At 35.6% G+C, this 25950-nt stretch overlaps 1 protein-coding gene across 2 annotated transcripts in view; it reads left to right on the top strand.

Moving 5' to 3' along the window:
• Nucleotides 1-25950, top strand: part of ZNF292 (zinc finger protein 292) — a 131970-nt gene that overhangs the window by 83530 nt on the left and 22490 nt on the right. For both annotated transcript variants that reach the window (XM_066358915.1, XM_066358916.1), the window contains 3 exons: nt 12176-12378; nt 19122-19258; nt 21956-22097. In XM_066358915.1, the coding sequence (XP_066215012.1) occupies nt 12176-12378; nt 19122-19258; nt 21956-22097 (482 nt within the window). The remainder of the gene's footprint in view (nt 1-12175; nt 12379-19121; nt 19259-21955; nt 22098-25950) is intronic.

The following is a 25950-nucleotide window of genomic DNA, read 5'->3' as shown; positions in this document are numbered from 1 at the left end:
CCACATCTTTGAAGGGACAGTATCTACATAGATGATTTGGAATTCTACACAGGAGATTTGTCTTTCTTCCCATTGATTTATGGACTCATTGATACTTATTTTATACTTTTGTCATAATCCAATACACTTTGTTGCTCCAGTTGTCCCAGGGTGGGCCATTTGGAACTGTGAATTAACTTCTTTGTTCCTTTGACATAGTCCCATCTTTGTGAGTTTGCATATTTCCTTGCTTCCTGGTACTACAAGATGCTTCAGGGTTATATTGCGTATTTCCTGCCTATTCTGAAATCAGCTGTTTGTCCAAGGAGCCCTAGTTCCTTTTATTGAGAATAGTGTTAGAAACGAAGATCTGGTAAGTGGGTGTGCTTATTGATACTGGGATGACAATGCTTCTAGGACCTCTCAGTGGACAAAGCAAGAAAATTTATGTTGGTATACTATCAGGGGTCCCCAAACTACGGCCCGCGGACCACATGCGGCCCCCTGAGGCCATTTATCCGGCCCCCGCTGCACTTGCGGAAGGGGCACCTCTTTCATTGGTGGTCAATGAAAGGAGCACATTGACCACCTCATTAGCCAAAAGCAGGCCCATAGTTCCCATTGAAATACTGGTCAGTTTCTTGATTTAAAATTTATTTTATTTTAAATATTGTATTTGTTCCCGGTTTTTTTGTTGTTGTTTTTTTTATTTTTTTGTTTTTTGTTTTTTTGTATTTTTCTGAAGCTGGAAACAGGGAGAGACAGTCAGACAGACTCCCGCATGCGCCCGACCGGGATCCACCTGGCACGCCCACCAGGGGCAATGCTCTGCCCACCAGGGGGCGACGCTCTGCCACGACCAGAGCCACTCTAGCGTCTGGGGCAGAGGCCAAGGAGCCATCCCCAGCGCCCGGGCCATCCTTGCTCCAATGGAGCCTTGACTGCGGGAGGGGAAGAGAGAGAGAGGAAGGAGAGGGGGGTGGAGAAGCAAATGGGCGCTTCTCCTATGTGCCCTGGCTGGGAATCAAACCCGGGTCCCCTGCACGCCAGGCCAACGCTCCATCGCTGAGCCAACCGGCCAGGGCCTGTTTTTTTACTTTAAAATAAGATATGTGCAGTGTGCATAGGGATTTGTTCATAGTTTTTTTTATAGTCTGGCCCTCCAACGGTCTGAGGGACAGTGAACTGGCCCCCTGTGTAAAAAGTTTGGGGACCCCTGGTATACTATTCTCTGTGTGTATATGTACATGTATACAAATATTTCTATATGTAACCAGCTATATCTATATTAACTAAATATGAGAGTTTATAGTGGTCTCTTAACGCTAGTTTACACCATATCCACATTGATTATTATCCTCCTCTTATCTATAACCTTCACTTCAACAAAATATCATATAGTTGGAATCATACAGTGTGTAGTCTTTACAGATTGGCTTCTCCTACCATTGACCATGCATATACTTATTCAGTCCTAGTGTACATGTATAATGGTTTCAGAATTGAGAACCTGTATCCCTGTTGAAAACATATTCATCAGAGTACAGTGCTGTATATTCTAACTTTTGCCATTATTCTTAAGATTTCACTTATCCAAAATTAGTTAGATAAGCATTTTATTTCTCCACCTTTCAGTGTTCTTTCATTACATTGTTAATGCAGTTAGATTCTTTTGCCATATTTTGCATTCCATCCTAAGCTCCCCAAAACTCCTAAATTTTTTTCTAATTCCCATACCTTAAGATTCCGTCTGTGCTGTAAAATTCTTTAGGTTTAGACAAATGCATTGTGTCATGTATCCACCATTACAGTATCATACAGAATAGTTTCACTGCATGAAGAAAAGCAACTGCTTCACCTGCTCAGCCATTTCTTGCGCACCTGACAACTTCTGACCTGTTTACCATCTTTTCCCTCTTCGAGAAGGTCATATTTACAACCTTTTTGGTCCACTTTCTTTCACTTAACAGTATGCATTTAAAATTCATATGTCTTTGGCTTAATAGCTCATTCCTTTTTATTGCTGAATAATATTCCATTGTACGAATGTGCCATAGTTTATCAGTTCACCTAGTAAAGACATCTTGTTGACTACCAGCTTTTGGTGTTCTGAATAAAGCTATTATAAGTTACATGCAAATAAGTTTTCACATTAGTTGGGTAAATACCTAGGAGTACGATTGCTAGATCATATAATATAGTAAGACTGTGTTTTGTTTTGTAAGAAACTACCAAACTCTCTTTGAAAGTGGTTGTACCATTGTGCATTTTCATTAGCAGTGAATGAGAGTTCCGACTACCAGGGGTTGGGAACCTATGGCTCGCGAGCCAGGTGTGGCTCTTTTGATGGCTACATCTGGCTTGCAGACAAATCTTTAATAAAAAAATAATGTTAAAAATATAAAACATTCTCATGTATTACAATCCATTCATTTCTTACCGCTCATGTTCATGGTTGCAGGTGGCTGGAGCCAAACACAGCTGTCTTCCAGGACAACACCAAATTTTTATTGGATAATGCCTAACGTACACAGGTCGTTGTATGGCTCTCACGGAACTACATTTTAAAATATGTGGGTTCATGACTCTCTCAGCCAAAAAGGTTCCCGACCCTTGCTTTAGACCCTCACCAGCATTTAGTATTGTCTATATTTAGAATTTTAATCATTCTCCTAGGTGTGTTAATTTGCATTTAAAATTTTTGTAAATTTTATTTATTGATTATAGAGAAAGAAAGGGAAAAAGAGAGACAGGAACCTTGGTCTCTTCTTGTATGTGCCCTGACTGGTGATCGAACTAGCAGCCTGTTCTTTGGAGTGATGCTCTACCAACCAAGTTATCTGGCCAGGGCTAATTTGCATTTCTGTAACGACAGATGATCCTGAACATTTTTTCATATGCATATTTGCTATATTACATCTTTCGTGAAGCATGTGTTTAGTTTTCTGTTTGGTTTTTGCCTAATTGTGTTGTTCATTTTCTTACTGTTGAGTTTTAGCAGTTCTTTGTATATTTTGGATACAAGTACTTTATCAGAGATGAGCTTTGCAAATATTTTCTTTTATTCTGTGGTTTGTCCTTTAACAGTGTCTTTAACATAACAAAGCAGGAGTTTTAAATTTTAATGAAGTCCAACTTACTGATGTTTTATTTCATGAATCATGTTTTTGGCATTTTATTTAAAAAATTATTATCGAACTTAAGATCAACTTGATTTTTCTCTTGGAAGTTTTTTTATTTTGCATTTTACATTTGGACCTGTGATATATTTTGAGGTAATTTTTGTAAAAAGTATATCCTAATTTATGTTTAGTGACTCTTGTCTTGGCTTTTACCAGTCACACTTCTCTTTCTGAATAATCACATGCTCTGTTGTTAGTGTAATTAATTTTGAGACTCTTAGGATTATATCTATTCCTCTAGTCTACAGTTTGCACAATGTAACTTTAGCCTCATTTTGTGAAAATGTTTTTGTTTGCTCCATTATTATTCTACTCTTTTCAGTATAAAGCTTATCAGAACCACAAGAATACAGAAATTTTTTAGCCTGACCAGGCAGTGGAGCAGTGAAAAGAACATCGGACTGGGATGCAGAGGACCCAGGTTCAAAACCCTGAGGTTGCTGGCTTGAGCGTGGGCTCACCAACTTGAGCGCAGGTTCACTGGCTTGAGCATGGGATCATAAACATGACCCCATGGTCACTGGCTTGAGCAAGGGGTCACTCTCTCTGCTCTATCTAGCCCCCTGGTCAAGGTACATATGAGAAAGCAATCAATGAACAAGCAATCAGCGAACAACTAAGATGCCGGAACAAAGAATTGATGCTTCTCATCTCTCTCCCTTCCTGTCTGTCTGTCCCTATTTGTCCCTCTCTCTGTCTCTGTCAAAAAAAGAAAAAAGAACACATTTTTCTTTTCTCTGTCACCATAAATAATATATCATCAAACTCAAGCAGCAGGCCTTTTTTCCCCCCCTCAAGAAGTTACTCAACCTCCACCAATTTGATTGTTCTTAGCATTCAGATTTCCCCATTTGATTGTAAATTTTGGTGAGCTAGGGTTCATCTCAGGTCCTAGCTTAAATAACATTTTGCATACTCATGGTGTATCCTTGGTCCTTTTGAGGACCAGTTGAGATTTGAACATCTCAATTCTGAGATAATTCCCCTCACAGTCACAGTGATTCCCTTTAGCTCTTTCCTTTCTACTTTTATATTGTGCTAGTCCTTACTTGAATCTAAAAGCCTTGTAGTTTTCTTTTTATGAACCCGTTCATTTTCAAAGGCAGTTTTCCTTCTTCCTTCCTCCCTCCCTCCTCTTTCTTTTCTTTTTTTTCTTCCTCCCTCCCTCCCTCCCTCCCTCCACCAATTTGAGAGAGAGGAAGTGGGAGTGGGGATGGGAGGGAGAGAGAGAGAGAGAGAGAAGCATTAACTCATTGTTCCATTTAGTTTTGCACTCATTGGTTGCTTCTTATATGTACCCCCAACCAGGGATAGAACCCATGACCTTGGCTTGCAGAGATGATGCTCTATTCACTGAGCCAACTGGCCAGGGCCTCAAAGGAAGTTTCTAAAGCTTAAGCATTTCACAGTACTTATAAATACTTCAGAGCTTTGTGAGGAAATATGTCTTTATTTCAGTCATAAACTTTGTATTTTAAAGTGAACATGGAAAAATTGGTACTTGATTTACCAGACATTAGCATATTCATAGATGTAATAATATCAGAAAGAGGGAGGAAATGGGAGGATGGAGCAAGTGATAACCTACACTTTCCTTGTAAATAGGACAAGGCCAGTCCTGATGATTGCATACAGGCACAGCTGCATTTGCTTTCAGATGGTAAATCTTCAGTTCTTTCGTTCTTGGATTCATATATAGACAGGTAAAGATAGATATGCACATGCACAGCATATTTTTCCTCAAGAAGTTACCTCCACCAATTTGTTCTCAACATTTTTGGTGAGGTGTAGGGTTCATCTTGAGTCTTAGCTTAAATAACTGCACTCTCACGGCGTAACCTTATAATTATATTCTATTATAAAATTATATATAAATATAGTGATCCCAAGTTTTTCATTTTTACTAAAAAATGATTTTAAAAGTTATTGAAACATTCTAGAAGAATATATTAATGTTTTAATGAGTATTTTATAATTTTATATGAATTGATTTTTTAATGCATAAAAACATAACAAAGTGTACATTTAATTGTTCTTAAGTGTACAGTTGAGTAGTGTTAAGTATCTTCAAATTGGTGTGAAGTAGATTGCCAGCATATATATATATATATATATATGTGTGTGTGTGTGTACATGTGTGTGTCTGTGTGTTCCTGTGTGCATCTATTTGTCTTTACCTGTCAATACAGAGAATTCCAAAAGTAGTAACTTTGAGACCTAGACTTAAATCTTTTGACAGTGTTTTTTGTGTTAAGCCATGTCTTATAGGGAGTCACTGAAAGAGCTCCTTAAAATAGCCTTTTACTTATATAGAACCCTTATGTCATTGAGAATCATTGACTGGATAGAATTAAGTTGATAGAACCTAACTGCAGTAAGCTTATAAAAGTGTTCATTGCCCCATTTTAGGCTGGTGAGATGTTTTGTGTTTATTTTGTGTTTTGTCAATATTCTATTATTATAAAATTATATATAGTGACCCCACACTTTTTCATTTTTACTAAAAATTATTTTAAAGTCCATACTTATTAAATATTCTAGAAAATATATATTATGTTTTAATGAGTTTATTTTATAATTTTATATGGATATCAGTTATTTTATTTCACAAAAATTTTGCTGTCTCTTGCTAACTAGGTAGATCTAGGGCATGAAATATTCAATCTTTAAAAATTAATGTTTTTTATCAATCAAAAAATCATTTATAATCATGAAGTTTACCATAATTAGTTACAACCATAAAATTTTAGACAATAAAAAAGGAGCCAACATGATTTTAGAAATTCTGCAATCTTGAAGTGAGATTTTTATTTCTTGTAAATGAAATATGTTCCCTCAGGAAAGGGGGAGAAGGGTGAAGATTAATACTCTCTAATTGGTAATTTTGACAATGAAATATACTTACCGAGGGCAGTTTTTCAATCCTGGCTTGCTTAAATCTCATGGAGACTTTTTAGACATACTAGTGGGGAAGGCTTATCTTAGGTGAATTTCATTGGAGTCTCCACATGTGAGCCTCAGGCATTAGTACATTTATAGATGTTCAAGATAATTGTACAGCCAGGATTAAGAATCTAGAGCTTGAAGTGTTTTATTAACTTTTCAAATTTGTTTTTTTTTTTGACTAATGCTGAATTGATTTTTTTAATGCATTAAAAACACATAACAGTGTACATTTAATTATTCTTAAGTGTACATACAGTTCAGTAGTGTTAAGTATTGTATATTTCAAATTGCAAAAGTAAGACTGTATAATCAAACAACTCCTTTTTTTCCTCACCCTCCACTTCCAGCCCGTTAACCAGCATTCTATTTTTTGTTTTTTGTGGCTGCTTACTTTTGCTTTCTCATATAAGTGGAATCGTACCATATTAACTTTTGTGTGACTGGCTTATTTCACTTAGTCAGATGTCCTTAAGGATCATCCGTGTGGCATGTGACAAGATTTTCTTCCTTTTTATGGGTGAATAATATTTCATTGTACATATATACCACATTTTGTTTGTTCATTCATCTATTGATGGACATTTGAATTGCTTCCACCTCTTGGCTATTTTGAGTAGTGCTTCTGTGAAGATGGGCATGCAAATATTTCTTCAAGACCCTCCTTTCTATTCTTTTGCATTCGTACCTAAAAGTGGAATAGCTGGACCACTTGGTAGTTCTTTTTTAATTTTCTGAGGAATTTCCAGATGCTCCCATAAGGGTCATACCATTTTACACTCCTGTCAGTAATGCACAGAGATTCCAGTTTCTCCACATCCTCGTAAACACTTGTTTTTTTGATAGTAGCCATTCTGATGGGTGTGAGGTGATAGCTCATTGCGGTTTGATTTGCATTTCTCTGATGATTAGTGATGTTCAGTATATTTTTATATGATTATTGGTCATTTGTATATCATCTTTAGAGAAATACCTGTTCAGATTCTTTGTTCACTTTTTAATGGGATTTGGGTTTTTGTTGTTGTTATTGGAGTCCTTATGTATTCTGTATATTAACTCCTTATCAGATACATGATTTGTAAATATTTTCTCCCATTATGTACATTTTTCATTCAGTTGACTCTGTCCTTTGATGGACAAAAGTTAAGTTTGATGTAATCCAATTTGTCTATTTCTTTTGTTGCCTGTACTTTAATGTTATATCCAATAAATCATTGCCAGTCCAGTGTCTTAAAGCTTATTTGTTTGTTTTCTTCTGGGAGCTTTATACTTTTGGAGTCTTGAAGTTTAAGTCTAAATCCATTTTGAATTAATTTTTTATATGGTGTAAGATAAAAATGCAGCTTCATTCTTTTGCATGTAGATATCCATTTTACCCAGCACCATTTGTTGAAAATACTGTTCTTTTCCCATTAAGTGATTTTGACACTCTTGTTGAACATTATTTGACTAATATGTGAGGATTTATTTCTGAGATTTCTATTTTATTGTATCACCTATTATATCTCTATGCCACTACACACTATTTTGATTACTATAACTTTAAGAGTGAGACCTCCTTGTTCTTTTTCAAGATTGTTTTGGCTATTTGAATTCCCTTGAGATTACAATTGTAGTATAAATTTTTCTCTCTGCAAAAATTCCCATTGTGATTTTTATAGGAATTATTGAATCTATAGATTGCTTTGGGTAGTTGTACATCTTAGCATTAAGTCTTATAATCTATGAACTTGGGGTCTTTACTGTGTATTGTGTCTTGATTTCTTTTAGCAATATTTTGTATGATCCAGTGTATAAGTCTTTCATCTTGGTTAGGTTTATTTCTAAGTATTTTTTCCTTCTGTTGGTATTATAAGTGGAATTTTTTCTTAATTTTCTTTTCAGATTATTCATTATTAGTGTATAGAAAAGTCACTTATTTTTGTGTTTAGCTTTTTGTGTTCTGTAACTTCACTAAATTTGTATATTCTAATAGTTTTTTTTGTGGAATCTTTAGACTTTTCTACATAGAAGAACATGTCTTTCTGCAATCAAATGATTTTATTTCTTTTCCAGTTTAGATATATTTCATGCCCAAATGCTGTGAATTTTTTAAGAGAAAATAAAAATGTATTTTTAAAAAGGAATTTGTGGTGCCGATTCATGTGGACAATGAGGAGAATTTTGGAATTGACCCTTTGAAGGCAGAGGGAAACCACTGGAGAGTTTTAAACTGGGAGAAGATGATTGTTAGCTTAAAAATAATAATAATAATAATAAGCCCTGGCCGGTTGGCTCAGTGGTAGAGCGTCGGCCTGGCGTGAAGTCCTGGGTTTGATTCCCGGCCAGGGCACACAGGAGAAGCGCCCATCTGCTTCTCCACCCCTCCCCCTCTCCTTCCCCTCTGTCTCTCTCTTCCCCTCCTGCAGCCGAGGCTCCATTGGAGCAAAAGATGGCCCGGGCGCTGAGGATGGCTCTGTGGCCTCTGCCTCAGGCGCTAGAATGGCTCTGGATGCAACAGAGCGATGCCCCAGATGGGCAGAGCATCGCCCCCTGGTGGACATGCCAGGTGCATCCTGGTCGGGCGCATGCGGGAGTCTGACTGCCTCCCCGTTTCCAGCTTCGGAAAAATGAAAAGAAAAAAAAAAATTAAAATAATAATAATAATAATAACTCTGGGTCCTAGTGAAAATATGATGGAGAAAGTAAGAGTGGATGCTGGAGGATACTAAAGTACTACATCTCCTGGCCCAAATGACGAGTAGAAATGGAGAAGAGTGAGTGAGATTAGGTATTTAGAAGTTTAAAAGTAACAAGTTAGGTGGTGGATTGGACGTATGGGAGAGAAGAAGGCAGGAGAGCATTTTTAAGGCCAGCTTGTTTCTGGCCTTTAGTTGTGCTTGTTTCTGAGCACAACAAGGTGGACTGAGATAACACACAGTGCAATATAGAGATTTTTGTATGCAGTTCCAGGTCTTTGTGAAACAGCTAGTCAGATGCTATGAAGGAAATTCTGTGTTAGTTTGATCAAGGAAATGATACAGCCAGTAAATAAATTGACTCCACTTTGGGGACAATTCAGGAGCTAATCTTAAGTTTTGGTGTATTAATTGTACATGTTCAGTTAATTTTTATATAATGATTTCTCACAGAATTTCAACTCGTAATACATTTAATTATCTTTAATGTGGGAACTAATATTTTCTTTTTTAGTGGCATTTTATGTGAAGAAGGCCATTATTTGTTAATTGAACTGGCTTTATTATGTTTATATTGCCATTTTATGTCATCCTGCTCTCTTGTAAGGTTCAAATGTAATATAGTAAACTCTGCTTTTCTATTCAAGTTCATAAATATAGAGAAAATAAATTAGAAGGTTACACACAAGTAAAATTCCAGATATTTTCTTTTTCTGGGATGGGAGTGGGAAAAGCAGGGCACAGAGTAAAATTTGATGTGACTATCCACTGAAGGATAAAATGGTAGAACTTTTCTCATAAGCCTGGCAAGCTCTAAAAGGGGTAGTCTTTGATGTGATATTGTAACTACAAGGAAAAAGATGTTCTGGATTAGAGAGAAGTAGAGTAAATTACAAAAGAATGGGGGGAAATGAAAGCAGCAAAAGAAAAATAAGCAAAGATGGGGAGAGGAAAAGAGTTTTTAACAGGTTCTCGATTGAGTATTAGAATGTAATCCACTTTTGATCCGTTTGAATCATGAGCTTCATCATACATAATTTTTTCATTTAAAAGCTAATACTACTCACAGCTCTTTACTGCTATGAAGTGTCATTCTAATTTGTAGACAGTAATTAAATGAGAATATTTTTTTTCTCATCTTACTATTATATAAAGCTGGAAATCAGAATATTCTATTATCTGGTCCTGGTTCTGTCATTAAACTGGCTTTATGAACCTGGGCAGTCACTTGCCTTCTGTGAGCCTCAGTTTACTCACCTGCCAAATGATGGAGCTGGACAATATGATCTATAAAACTCTTTCTGCTCTAATATTCTGTATTTCTTTGAAATCAGTTTTGCCCTGAGTATGGCAGTGGTTTCCCATGTTTAAATAAAAAACACACAACTATGCTTTTGAAGTTTTTACTATTAACATATATTCTCCTTTACATCAAGTTAACACAGAAATTATTTTGCACATTCTGACGTATATTGCTGCTATTTGAGATTTTAGGGGCTATTTGAGATTCTCCTATTAAAATTGTCATCAGTTTTGTTAAATACTTGCCACCTGTAGATAATTTCTTTGCATGATCTTCAGAATTTGTTGGTTATGAGTTTTTGTGGAAATTTTGAAATAATTTCCAGACTTGGTATCATTAGTTTCCTTTTGAGAGAATTATTGTATTAGGAAACTAAAGCCATTTTTTTTCAAGTGTATGACTTATTTATAGCCAGAATAACTTTATTTTAACTTTACTTTTCTTAAAGTTTTTTAGGTGAGAGGAGGGGATATAGTAAGGCAGACTCCCACATGCAACCCAACTGGGATCCACCTGGCAACCCCATCTGGGGCCAGTACTCAAGTACTGAGCTATTTTTAGCATCTGAGTCTGATGTGCTCCAACGAAGCTCTCCTCAGCACCTGGGGCCTCACTTGAACCAGTCAAGCCACTAGCTGCTAGAGGGGACGAGGCTGTAAAGGGAGAGCTTCTCCTGTGTGCCCTGACTGGGAATTAAATCTGGGACATTCATACGCCAGGCCAACGCTGTGTCCACTGAGCTGCTGGCCAGGGCCTTAAAGTTTCTTTTTTTAATCCTTACACATTTTGCTTTGATAAAATGAACTGAACTATGAAAATATATTAGCAGTATAATTGACCTAATAGGATCATATAATATTAAAAAAAAGTAATGCCCTGTATATGTAAGGCATAGACAGAGGCACCAGAAAGTTATGCATTTATAAACTTTGTCTTCGGTCTTCATACTTTTTAGTTTAGTTTAATGTAGTAAAGAATAAAGAGTAGAAGGTACAAAGGTCTATACTTCAAGAAAAGGATGAAATTTGGCATCCTTTGTTAAATTGCTTATGTGCTCATGGTTTTACTGCTGAGGAGTATTGACCATATTATCTCCTAGACTTTAGAGGGCAGCAATGAATATTTATAGAAGGGAAGATCGTCTCTCATTCTTCATCTTCTAACTTGCGAATTACATACTAGACATATCTTCTAGTCTGTTCATAAGTAGTGAAATTGTGTGTTTTATTTAAAGGACATTTATATTTTTATTACTAAAAGCCTTCCAAAGATTTCAGGCCAGCCATCACCAAGTAAATTTTTCAATGTGATTTTCATCCTAATAAAGAAATCTTTAGGGAAAAGTTTAAATTTGCATTTGTTTAAATTCTTCACAAAGAGAAAAAATGTAAATTCTTATGTTTAGTGGATCAAACAAGCACTAGAATATTAAAAAAAAATGAACAGAATAGAAATTTATGCCTAAGTGATACTTAAGCAGATGTTGAGGTTTACTGATTGATGGTTTAAAAATAACAGCACAAATCTTCAGAAAGTTCAGCAGACTTCCCCTACCCCTTTATTTTTCTGTATATTTTAATTTGTTCTAAAATACCTAATAAAGCAAGATAGACTTGAGTCCTTAGTATTGAAACACAATTGTAGTTGAATATCATTTTCTTGAGTATCCAAACATTCATTTGTGATTGTCTATATAAGTATGTAATACCTTTCTTGCACTGCTAATTTCTAGGGATGCTAATGCCTGGTATTTAAGAATAAATACTGTAGGGGGGGATTAGTATAATTTTAATAACATTGACTATTAGAATTTAATGTGAAATTGTTTTTCTCACCAGGAAGTTAATTCACCCATTTTAAATGGTATTCTCAGGGGCAAAAATACTTATCTAACTATAAAAAGTTAGCTATATAATCTCATTTTGCATATATGGTGTCATATGTTTTGTGATAGCCTAACAGCAATACATAATTCCAAAAAAGGGGGAGGGTGTAGTTCCTGTTTTTCTAAAAAACATTCCTGATAAGTGTTTTATTGCAAATGAATTATTACCAAATGTTAATAATCTATTATGTCTTATTTTTTAAAGTGAATGAATTTTTAGCTTTTGAGGGTCCCATCTTGTTGGATATGAGAATTAAGCATCTAATCAAAACAAATCAGTTAAGTCAAGCAACTGTTCTAGCAAAGCTGTGTTCTGACCATCCAGAGATTGGTACAAAAGGTAGTTTCAAGCAAACTTACCTTGTCTGTCTTTGTACATCATCACCAAATGAAAAGTTAATCGAAGAGGTGAGTATGTTTTCTTTTGTTAGTAATTATTTTTAAAAGTGAACAGACTTGTAAATTAGATTAGAATGCTTTGACTTCTCTGTCTCTTAGTGAGGGGCCATTATTAATTTTAAATTTTTGGTATGCTCTTGGATAGTGATTCTGAACAACTTTTAGAATTATATGTGAAGTGATTTCATCTAACTTCTACTTTAAATAATTTGGATCTTTTAACTGCTTTGGCTAAGTTATGAGAAAAATAGTGGTCACTTAACAATTTAATAGGATGTTTTTATATGTCAGCATTTGGGCCTTAGCTTAGTTTTACCTGACTTCAGGATACTTTCAGATCTTTTAACTGTGGCTAATCTAAGTAACTTTATAGAATTTATATGACTTCCCCCAGTAGTACAGTAGTATATTTTTTGTATTTAATGTGTGTATGTATATGTAGCTATATATAGTGTATCATTCTCTCACGAGAGCTATATCTATATATCTCTCTCTAAATATATCTCTCTATATGTAAAGATAAAGTTTATATTTGCATATTTAATTTAAAACCTTTTTGTGAGACTTTTTTTTTTTACTTCTAGTTTGACATAAAGCATAGTATTCACATATTTTTATGTTTTATATTACAGAATTCTGAGAATAGAATCATGGTTCAAATGGGATTTTTGCCTTTGAATGATGCATAGTTCCAAAATGAAGTTGGAGACAGTTGTAGGAGAATTAAGTTGGTGATCAAGAAACAGGGAATATGTATTTAGAGAAAGCTATAATACATTAAACAGTATTGTGTGAGAATATAATGTATAAGTGTCTTGTATCTCTAATAAAGTATCCGTCAACTCCAGAACAGTAGAGAAAGAACAGAGGGACTGTGGGACAGACTTAAGGGTATGTAAATGAAATGTTGAGATGCAAGACAGAGGACAATTAACAGAGTATGCATGATTACCTGAGTAGCCAGAGATTGTAATCAGAGTCCAGAAGGAGAATAGCCTCAGACAGAAAGCTGAATGCCCGTATGTAGAGGTTGTAATTATAATGGGGATTGTGTCATTTTTTTTGAATAGGAAGTGAAGAGGAAGATAGTAAGTAGGCTTGGACCAGGTTTAGAAATAAGCCTGTTGTGTATGGCAAGGATAATGACGATATTGGAAGGAGTGATTTCAGACAATTTCTAGGTTGGATGGAACAGAGACACAAGTGTTCTAGCCTAGGTGATTATTTATTAGTGTGAACATTGGCTAATCTATAGATTTTTTTCTTTACTATTTCTCTTTTACCTCAAGTAATTGGCTTTTTAATCACTATATATCAGAGCAAAGTAGAAGATAGCAGTTTTCTCATTAGTTCAGGATAACTGTGTAGATGGTAGGCAGATTGTGTCAAGTTTCTTGAGATAGTCTTTGATATGTGTGTAACATTTTTTTTAATTCTTAAATAAATTATTGTGCTGCTACATCTGAGATGTTTTTCAGTTCCACTAAAATTTTTATAATTGATTCAGTCTTTGCCCTTAAGTCAGTCTGTCCATCTGTCCTTCTTTCCTCTAACAATTTTTATGCAGAGAATGATGCGTGCTGTCTAAGCACTGGGGGGAAGGAGGGTTAAAGGTGAGTGAGGCATAGGCCCTGCCCTAAAGAAGCATCCCTTCTACTAGGATATTATCTAAAGATAGGGTTGTTGGGTTAGCTTTGAAATACTATTTGTAATTCAAATAATACTTCAAGTAGTACTTCAGAGAACTTGAAGACTATGAATTTGTAATCTCCAGGGAAAATTTTTAGCTGTCTTGAATAATCAAAAGATTATGCAATACTGAACCTAAATTAAATTCCAGAGTTGAGTAGCAGCCACTCAGCATGCTCTGGGAGATCCTAAGAAAAATTCTCTAGGAGGACCCTGGTAGCTCTGATGTCATATGAAATGATTTTTTTTCCTTTCTCATGTTAAGCAGGAAGAATTAATACATTTCATGTTCTTAAAAAGAATTCACTGAAGTCTCTGTACCCTACCCCAGGCACAAAACTAGATCACAGTACAGAATATATGTAAAATCTACACATTTTTTGTTAAACATCCCTTTTTGCTTAGATTGTTCGATTATTCTTTTATATTTCTGTTACAAACATAGAAACATTTTCTTCATCATTCCATGTGAAGTAAGTTCTCTTATTTCTGCTCCATGCTAAGATCGTCATTTTGAAACAATTGTCCAAAGACATTGCCCCCTTCACAGTAGGTATGCACACATGACCCACTTCATTTATTTATTTTACCTGGCTGGTTCTTGTAAGCGTTTGTGTTTTTTATCCATTCTTTAAAATATATTAGAAATAAATACTGGAAAGAGTCAACCAAACCCTGAATCTGTGGTCCTTTTGTAGAAATCGTTATCCAAGTAAGCCAGTAGGCATGGGGTTGGCTATTTTTCAGGACACTTTCAATGTGATAAAAGTAGCAGCTATCCCTGGCAAAGGAGTTGTGGCTGAAGGAAATTAGTGTTTACCTGGCTTCTCTGGAAGGAATGAGGTTTGTCCTGGATTCATAGTTTAGGTATGAAAGCAAACTTGTCAGAAACCATGTTAACACAATAAATTAAAAATTTTAATAAAATACTTTAAAACAAAGTTAACTTTATTTTAGATTCAGTCATTAAAGTAAACTTAGAAATTTGAATGATAGAAACCTCTATTTCTTCCTAGCCATCATATCTCCACTTAATACTCCCCAAAGTATTCAAAATTTGAAATTTAATATATAACCTTTCTGACATTTTCCTTTGTTTATATGTATTTATTTTATATACTTAAAACATACATACACACACCTTGGGTGCTAGTCACTTCTTTCCTCTTATTATGGACATCTTTTCATATCATCCAGACAGATCAACCTCATTTTTTTTTTTCATGGCTGCATAATTTTATATTACAAGTTTGTAATATCTTTAAGTCGCTGGGGACATTTAAGTGGCTAGCTTGTACATACATCCCTTATTCTTATGGATGCACTGATAGGATAAATTTCTAGAAGTGATGAATTGCTGTATCAAAGAACCTGCACATTTTAAATTAATACGTAGAGCCATACTATCATCCAAAACACATTATGCCAGTTTATGCTTCCAAAAATACTAGATGAAATTTTTTCTTTCCTAACATTAGAGATTATTCATCTTTTAGATCTTTGGTAGCCTGAGAGTTAAAAAAAAGAAAAAAGAAGTGGCTCATTATTTGAGTTTATATTTTCTTAGTATGACAGGTTTACCATTTAAATTTTTTTCTGGATGAGAAGATATTTTATTTTAATAAGCAAAAGACTATTTTTGAAATGTGATTAGAGCCAGTACATTTTAAAAGTACACTTGGTAAAATATTTAATAAAGTACTGATGAAGTGTTCTATATTTTCTGAATACCTGACATATTAAAACATAAAAATTATTCACATTTTTGAAGTGATTTTTTTGCTATGCAAAAGGACGTAGTGCTGTATGTTTTTAACAAACAGATCAACCTAATTGGCTTTAAGAATTTTATTTAGAGTTCTAAATTTTCTGGTGTTTAAATTTTTGTTTACTTTTCAAAGCAATAGAGAGTAGTTATCTGTAATATATACATAGTCCCTATATAGGTAATATATTGCTAATTCCTACCTTATTCTGCCTTAGATGTTAACGATAATTGTTGGCCATTGGGTTATATTTGTTTGACCTGTTCAGCCATTGATGAGTTTGTCTTAGTTTCATTTCCCCTGCCATTCTTTTTAGTATCACATTTTTTTTCAAGGGGGCCATCTAGTGGCAAATCGAAGATTTAATCAAGGCTCTCAAGTGTACAATAAAAATTGTCTTAGTATACCTGTAAAAAGTGAGGTGTTCTGTATTATTGAATTTAGCAAATGTCTCAGTTGGTATTTTGTATTTTTGTGAATAAATATACAGAGGCTACCTTACAGATATACAAATATGTTTTATATTATTAAGCATAAGATAATGTAGGTGCTATCATTAGAAAAATAAATTTTTTTCTTATACATAATGAACACATTTTTCATCATTTGAGCATTTAGCAAAAATAGCTTACTTTTAGAAGAACAAAAACAAATAATCAGAATCAAAATAAATCAGACTTTCAAGATAAAAGAATTTTAGTTAAACCTAAACATGTGAAAATTTTTATTTAACAGGAAAGGTCCTCAATATGCTTGTGTCTGTAGAACTCTGGCAACTACATAGACTTTGAAGCTAGACCAAGGTTGCAATCTTGACTGCTGCTACTTAAGCATGTGACTTTGAACAAGTAACTTTACCTCTTTGAACCTTATCTTTAAAAAGAAGCAGTAGAATCTACCAGGCAAGCTGTTGTGCTGATTAGCAATGCTATTTCTGAAGAAGCTGGCACTGACAAATAAGTGGTAGCTGTGATTGTTATTATTAATATCTTACAAAAAAGTAAAGTAAAAATAAACAACAACTCATGGGTTGACTTCTTAACGTTTGTTTACATGGGTGTTCCGAGATAATTGTTTAAAATTAGTACAGCTTTTAGTAAAAGATACTGTGATAAAATGGAAAGAGAATAAGGTCTCTAATGTCAGACATCTTGATTTGTGATTCTACCACTTAACTCACTGTGGTAACTTTGGCAAATTACATAATTTATTTATTTAAACTTCATGTTCATTATATATAAAATGCTAATGATACTACTTAGTGGGAAAGTGGACATTAAATATATATATAATGTCTGGCCCTGGCCTGGCTGGTTGGTTCAGTGGTACAGCGTCGGCCCAGTGTGTGGAAGTCCTGGGTTCGATTCCCAGCCAGGGCACACAGGAGAAGTGCCCATCTGCTTCTCCATCCTTCCCCCTCTCCTTTCTCTCTATCTCTCTCTTCCCCTCCCACAGCCAAGGCTCCATGGGAGCAAAGTTGACTTGGACGCTGAGGATGCCTCCATGGCCTGCCTCAGGCGCTAGAATGGCTCTGGCTGCAATGGAGCAACACCCCAGATGGGCCGAGCATCACCCCCTAGTGGGCTTGCCAGGTGGATCCCGGTGGGGCGCTTGTGGGAGTATGTCTCTCTGCATCCCCGCTTCTCACTTCAGAAAAATACAAAAATATATAATGTCTGACAATGCATTTAGTATTGTAGGCATTTGAAAATATTTACTGTACACACACACATACATATTTAGCCCCCTTTTTTTATTTGTTAAATGGGATAACTTTGTAACATTTGTAAGAAAGAGGCAGACAGAGGAGTAGTGGAAAGAACAAGGCACCTAGGAAGTTTCAAGACTTAGGTTTCAGTCTTAACTCTGCCATTAACTGCATAGTTGCTTTAAGAAATCATTGTTGTTCAACACAGACTCAGAATTGGGTTTTTTTCTTGTCTTAGTTTTCTAGCCCAATTTAATGTATAAAATGGAACCTCTGAATCTATCTCTATGCAAACTTTATCATCATCATCGAAGATCAACCTCAGGATTACCCTCATTTCCAGTTAGACACTTGTTCCATCCCAAACACATTTCATTTTACACCAGAGGTTCCCAAACTTTTTACACAGGGGGCCAGTTCACTGTCCCTCAGACCATTGGAGGGCCGGACTATAAAAAAAAACAACTATGAACAAATCCCTATGCACACTGCACATATCTTATTTTAAAGTAAAAAAACAAAACGGGAACAAATACAATATTTAAAATAAAGAACAAGTAAATTTAAATCAACAAACTGACCAGTATTTCAATGGGAACTATGCTCCTCTCACTGACCACCAATGAAAGAGGTGCCCCTTCCAGAAGTGCAGTGGGGGCCGGATAAATGGCCTCAGGGGGCCGCATGCGGCCCGCGGGCCGTAGTTTGGGGACCCCTGTTTTACACACACGCAACACACTCACTCAAAAATGGGTGGGAGAGATAGAAGATCAATAAGAAGGGGCGTGATTACCTCTTGTACACGGGTGCTGATAGTCTGTATTGGTCTCCAATTCTTTTTGCCATTTATCAGTTGTACCATGTTGGAATTAATCTTTCTAGTCTGTGAAACACCATTGGTTTGTGATTGTATGCTATCTGTTACATCCTTGTATCAAAGCAAATTCATGTGGAGATTGTAGGTAAATTTAGTTCATTTTATTGTAATTTTAATTTTCTAAGAAGTAATAGATGTAAGTGTGTAATTAAATGAAGCAAGTTGCCACCATCTAGGTTATATACCTTTGCTTGCGTGACTGTATGAAAAGTACTGGAGATTTATAGAAAACTGAAGTGAGCTTAATTTAAAACTGTTTAAAAGTGTTTTAAACATATTACGCTTTTTCCCCCTCAGATGAATGGACACTATTTATTAGTCTATTGCCATTATACCTTTCTTTATCTTTCTGCTAATTCTAATGCTTTTTAAATCTTTTGGATAAAGGGGGAAAATACAAGTACTGTAGCTTTTCTTATTCAGTATCATAGACATGATTTAATGGGTAGGGTGCTTATAGTTAGCATTAATTATTTACATATAAATGCATGCTTGTAAAGTTCTTGAAAATAGTTGGTTCTCTGGGTTGAAGAATGATTGTTTCTTTAAACTGCAGCCTGGTAATGGCAAATTATGAATTGATAGTGCTTGACTTATGAAGTTTTACTGGTGTAAATGATCTGTAAATATTTAATGAAAAATTTGAAGTATATTACTGTATATCTGAAGATTAAACCATTTTATGACATATTTTTGTATCCTTTTTCTATAGATTTCAGAAGTTGATTGCAAAGATGCACTAGAAATGATATGTAACTTAGAATCTGAAGGTGATGAAAAAAGTGCTCTTGTTCTGTGTACTGCATTTTTGTCACGTCAGCTCCAACAAGGAGAAATGTATTGTGCTTGGTGAGTTGATTTTCTTTTGTAAAGAAACATTTGTTAAATAAGAACACAAGATAAGTCATGAGAATTCAGATAGCTTACGAACATACTTTTTTAAATCTTGTCTTAGCAAGATAAAAAGCTTATTTTCAGATATTAATATGCTATTTAAAATGATTATTAAGTAGTTCATTTTATAACTTCAAAAACTTTTTGTATTAAGGCCCACACACTGCTTAATATACGAGTAATGGTCACATAATGATCAGGAAATTTGTAAATGTTGGAAGATGAAAAGTTTATTTTGTCTAGTGCCACAATAAAAAATTCTTCAGATATGTAGGCACCCTATGATTGAAAGGGTGTATTATTTTTCCTCTGAAGGTTATACACTTTTAACTCTTATGTAACTATTATTATGTATGGAAATACGGTTTATTTTCTTTCTATGAAAGATCGTTCTACTTCACTAACTTTTACAATACACACTTCTTTGTATGGTAAATTTCCAAGTGGGAAAATCTTGTTATATAGTCCTTTGGGTGGGTGGATGGGGGGATACAGCTAATAGAGATAGATGTTCACTTCTGTTAACTCAAAAACCTTTATTTTAGACAATGTTAGCTAAAACTAACCATTTATATGGTCAGTCATTTATTTTCATTGTCGTTTCTGTTATTATGCAAACAAAAAGGAAAATTTAATTTATAATATCTGACATTTAAGAATGTTTAACCAAGTGATACATGGCATACAAATGAGTATAGAACAAACAAGCTAAATAAATGATAGTGTAATCAAAGAATAATGAAGTATACAATTATAATGGATTTTTTGAACAATTGTGCTTTATTATGAAGGAAAAATTATATATGCAATTGAATTAATATAAAAGGTAGAACATTCTAAAGGGAGAATAAATAATGTGTATTTATTGAAGACAAGTAAATTTTCTATATAACAAGTATCAGTAATGACTAAGAAATTAATGTATTATATTGGTTTTAAAAGTCATCTAAGATTATATGTGAAAAGCAAAAGCATACTCATTTTAAGCTCTTAGGTAGAAGGAGAGCAAAATAGAAGTTTATGTTTAAGAAACATTGTTTAAGACAAGTAGTTGAGGATGATTGGGCATTGAATGGTGAGGACAGAATTAGGGGGAGCGGGATGGCAATATAAGAAGTTGAGTTGAGACAGGGAAATCCACTAGAAAGCCAGTAAATAGTCCAGCTGGTAAGTTATGAAGGCTTCTTTATGGATGTAGGATATAGTGAAAGATACATAAGGTAACAGCAGTCTTGATAAAAAGCAGAGAATCATAGGGTCAGTGATAATGATGCATTAAATTAGAAAGATGATGGACTGGAAAGAATGTATATAATTTTTTTTATACATTAAGTTTCAGGTTTCAGAAGAGGTTGAGCCCTGGCCGGTTGGCTCAGCGGTAGAGCGTCGGCCTAGCGTGCGGAGGACCCGGGTTCGATTCCCGGCCAGGGCACACAGGAGAAGCGCCCATTTGCTTCTCCACCCCTCCGCCGCGCTTTCCTCTCTGTCTCTCTCTTCCCCTCCCGCAGCCAAGGCTCCATTGGAGCAAAGATGGCCCGGGCGCTGGGGATGGCTCTGTGGCCTCTGCCCCAGGCGCTAGAGTGGCTCTGGTCGCAATATGGCGACGCCCAGGATGGGCAGAGCATCGCCCCCTGGTGGGCAGAGCGTCGCCCCATGGTGGGCGTGCCGGTGGATCCCGGTCGGGCGCATGCGGGAGTCTGTCTGACTGTCTCTCCCCGTTTCCAGCTTCGGAAGAATGAAAAAAAAAAAAAAAAAAAAGAAGAGGTTGAAATAGAAAAGTTACAAAGAACTAGAGGTGAAAGTGGTAAAGACTAGAGAGACACATTCTGAAGTCTTTATATAGGTTAAAATCCAGAAATGAACAAATTATTCAAGTGGATGGTGAAAAGATCAAAATTTCTAGGAGTGAAAGGAAATACTAATAGTTTAGCCTGTATTGAGGAGAGTACTTGGTAAAAATGTTGAAGCAAGGGAGATTAACTGTGGCAGACAGAAGAGAAATAGTACAATAGGTAAAAAGGAGAAAAATTGACCACTTCTGTAAAATTTTTTCTATGAAAAATACATTGTATTATAATTGCATTTGATATACATTTCAAAGTTCATTTTTCACATTTTCTATTATTGTTTCACTGCTGTCACATAGGTTAGTTATTTTCTTCTGAGTTCTGTGTCATCATTGATTCTTAACATTTACCTAATAATTTATTTGAAATTTTAAATTTAATTGGCCGATTTAAATGTATTAGTTTTAAATTTGTTAGAAGATAAAATTTTAAATGATTGTAAAAAACCAGTATACCATCAGAGCATTTTATATATACACACATATTTTGCACTCTTCTTATTTCATATGTGGCTCAAAGTTACCATAAATTGTATATATTGTTTAAATGTCAGGTACTTTCCTAGTAAAAGGCCATGCTTTCTGTCTGAAATTGAAAAATATAATCAATAAAGTGATAAATTTATCCTGGTTTTATTTAGTCTTTAGAAAAGTGAGATCTGTATTTTTTTATTTCAAACTTAATTATACATGTAGAATTGAAATCTATAACCAATGTTAATTTCAAATGTAATGACTGCACTGATGTAGTCCATGATTAGATTACTGCTCCAACTTATTTTTTGTGCTTTTTTTTTTTTAATTAGGGAACTCACTCTCTTTTGGAGTAAATTACAGCAGAGAGTGGAACCATCAGTACATATATACCTAGAAAGGTGTCGTCAACTTTCTTTGTTAACCAAGACGGTATATCACATTTTCTTCTTGATTAAAGTTATTAATTCAGAGGTAAGAATAATACAGGTATCTGTTCTTAATTTAAAATACATAAATTATCTTTAGTAAAAGACTTTATTATTTTGTCACCGTTTCCAATGATTTTTTTTTATTTAGTGCTTTGAACATTGATTTTTTTTATTAGTCATTTAAAATATTTGATACAGAGAAACAAATGTAAATGAGAACCACAGGCTTGCTTTTAGTCTGTAGAAAATTAATATTCTTAATATTTGTAATTTTTCATTCTGTAATTTTAACACGTAGGTGTCATACTATTTTCATAATTTGCTTCTATAGAAATGTAGAATAGAGTTAGCTTCCTTTGCCAGCCATCTGGCAGATCATATATCTGAAAATCCTTCTTTTACAGAATGCCCAGAAATAGTTGATAAAATAAAGCAAACATCTTTTTTTAATGTATAGCTGCTGAGATTGCAAGAATATTAGGAAAATCCCCAGGTTTTCCTATGGATTTCAGTTCTTAAACAGAAAAGTCTAGGTTAGCTAAAAGTGAATCTCCTCCCTCTCAACCTTACACCCCACTCACAAGGATACCTTTTTGTAGGGAGGAAAAAACAAAAGCTACACATTGTTGTAGCTGTTAGTCATTTGTGGCTGTTTAAGTAAAATGTAAAATTCCTTTCTTCAATCACAGTAGCCATATTTTAGGGGCATAGTAGCTCCATGTGGCTAGTGACTACCGCATTGAACAGCACAGATAAATATTTTCGGCCCTGGCCGGTTGGCTCAGCGGTAGAGCGTCGGCCTGGCGTGCGGGGGACCCAGGTTCCATTCCCGGCCAGGGCACATAGGAGAAGCACCCATTTGCTTCTCCACCCCCCCCCCCCTCCTTCCTCTCTGTCTCTCTCTTCTCCTCCCGCAGCCGAGGCTCCATTGGAGCAAAGATGACCCGGGCGCTGGGGATGGCTCCTTGGCCTCTGCCCCAGGTGCTAGAGTGGCTCTGGTCGCGGCAGAGCGACGCCCCGGAGGGGCAGAGCATCGCCCCCTGGTGGGCAGAGCATCGCCCCTGGTGGGCGTGCTGGGTGGATCCCGGTCGGGCGCATGCGGGAGTCTGTCTGACTGTCTCTCTCCGTTTCCAGCTTCAGAAAAAAAAAAAAAAAAAAAGAATATTTTCATCATCACAATTCTGTTGAGTCCTGTTTTTCTAGAGAGATTTTGGGTTCAGAAGTAAAGCACAAAAAAGCAGTTAACAGCATGAACCAGCTTGGTTTTCAGAACCATGGATGAAAACCAAAATATTTATGTATTATATTACAATATCATGTCAGTATCAAGACAAATGAGAGAATGGCTTATTTGGGATGACAGTTACCTCAGTTTGCCTGGAATTAAAGGATATTTGGGTAGGGGTAAAGGTAAAAGATGAAGCTAGACAACGTGAGACGGGTGAATACCTTTTTGTATTCCATGCTTAGTTATATTTTAATCTGAAATACATTAGTAACCATTTAAGAATTTTAAAGCAGAATAAGACAGGGTGCTGTGTATGGCTAGGGAAGTGCTAATGGGATGTACATGTAGAACTAATATCAGCATGTGAGCCTTGGGTAGCTTTGGGTCAAGAATGCTAGGCAGCCAGAGGAAAGGAACAGAAAACGGGGATACTAAAAATAAAACCTTGCATTTTTTAGAGGTTTGCTTGGTGCTTCCCAGTGCCAGAAGGGGGGATTTGTCTCTAATCCTCCTTTGAATTGATATCATTTAGCTTTCTGATCCTGTGGCTCATAAATTTAAGCTGATGCTATCAGTACTTATATCAAATAAGTTTATTTAAGTAGATTTTTATGGACTAATTCTTTAATTATGTGAAATTGTAATTTCAAACTCAACTTTAAAAACACTTCTTATATACCCAGTTCATGATTTAAATATTACTTAGAAACTTAATATTTAATCACACACAAAGTTGAAAACTCAGAGTAAAAATATTCATATAGTTTATTGTTTTGCTGGTGTTATTTGTTAAGGTTTCATATTTATTTACAAAGTAAAGATGTTTTTATTGATTAATTTTTTTAGAGAGAGAGAGAGACAGACAGGGACAGACAGGACAAGAGAGAGATGAGAAGCATCAACTTAGAGTTGTGGCACCTTAGTTGTTCATTGATTGCTCTCTTATATGTGCCTTGACTGGGGGGCTTCCGCTTAGCCAATGACCTCTTGCTCAAGCCAGTGGCCTTCAGTTTCAAGTGAGCAAGCATGGGATCATAGACATGATCCTGCCAGCAACCCTGTCAACCCAGCACCAAGAGGGTAAGCCTATGCTCAAATCGGCGACCTCAGGGTTTTGAACCTGGGTCCTCAGCATTCCAGGCCGACACTCTATCCAATGCACCACCACCTGGTCAGGCTACAACATAAAGATATTTTTAAAGCAAATCTATTCAAAGCTATTTGTCCTTAACAAGTTGAAATGGACCCTTGAATCCAGTAGTAGACTATTAAAATAGAAATGTCAGTTGAGTTCCTCTGAAATAATTTTCGTTATGTTTTCTAAACAGTAAGTAGATTTTTTGAATCCATTTTTGTGATCTAAGGAGAAAAGGCTTGATATTCATATGACAGAAAATAGTTAACCTTACTCATAGCATATATCTTTTATCCACAGATCCACTGTACCCTGAATACTTTCTTAAAGTCATTTTTTTCTTCAACATTTTCTGACTTTTCTGAATAAGTACAGTTTTTTCCAGAATTCTCACTTTCTACACATTTACCAGTTTTTCTGGCATGCTTTCGTTACTACTTCAGATCATCTTTATGTTTGACTTGGTCTTTGATTCTTCCAAGAGTTCATTCTTTAAACCCCATTCTTTCCAGTATGCAGCTTCACTGATGATATCTTTCTTCCCTCCCATATCATAAGTGGGAGTGCCCTAATTGTCTACTATTATTAATAGTCCCTAAGGAACATAATAGAGATGCAGATGTTTTTACTATAAAAGCTATCTGGCTCAGATCTAACTCAAAACATATAGTATAAAATAATGATATAAGGTTATGTGAAAACTAGAGACAACCATACAGTCCCACCTCTTTCCCAGTTGTCCTTTCTTCACTGTCATTCTTAAAAATAGGTTTTAGCCCTGGCCAGATGGCTCAGTTTAGAGCATCGTCCTAAAGCACAGAGGTTGCTGATTTGATCCCCAGTCAAGGCACATACAGGGACAGATTGATGTTCCCCTCTCTCTCTCTCTTTCTCTTTCTCTCTCTCTCTCTCTCCCCCGCCTTCCTTCCCTCCTTCTTCCCTCCCTCCCTCTCTCTCTCTCTCTCCCTCACCCTTCTTCTCTCTCTAAAATTGATAAAGGTTTTTAAATTAAAAAATATAGGTTTCATATCTATTCTTTTTTTTTTAATTTTTTATTCATTTTAGAGAGGATAGGGAGAGACAGAGAGAGAGAGAGAGAGAGAGGAGAGACAGAGAGAGACGAGGGGAGGTGCTGGAAGCATCAACTCCCATATGTGCCTTGACCAGGCAAGCCCAGGGTTTCAAACCGGCAACCTCAGCATTTCCAGGTCGACACTTTATCCACTTCGCCACCACAGGTCAGGCCATATCTATTCTTTTTGTTCATTATTTTCTTCTTGGTCTTTGTACCCTTTTTTTCCCCCTGAAAACAAGTTTACTTCAGTATCCCAGCCTTCTTCCCTCACTATCTTTTTGGCCTACAAAATCTAAGCTTTTGTTTTGTAAAACAGTTTATTTCCTTCTTAAGCTATGAAAATTACAGACCGTATCAGCTTTTTTTTTTTTACCTTTCTTGCTTATTGATCTTATGCCTCACACATTTCGTTCTTATAAATGTGGCCACATTTTTGGCTGGTTTATTTTTCATGTATT

The sequence above is a fragment of the Saccopteryx leptura genome, chromosome 1 (assembly GCF_036850995.1).
Source record: "Saccopteryx leptura isolate mSacLep1 chromosome 1, mSacLep1_pri_phased_curated, whole genome shotgun sequence".
In the NCBI taxonomy this organism is placed as follows: Eukaryota; Metazoa; Chordata; class Mammalia; order Chiroptera; family Emballonuridae; genus Saccopteryx; species Saccopteryx leptura.
Note: the sequence above shows the minus strand (reverse complement) of the source record. Positions and strands in the feature narration are given on the sequence as shown.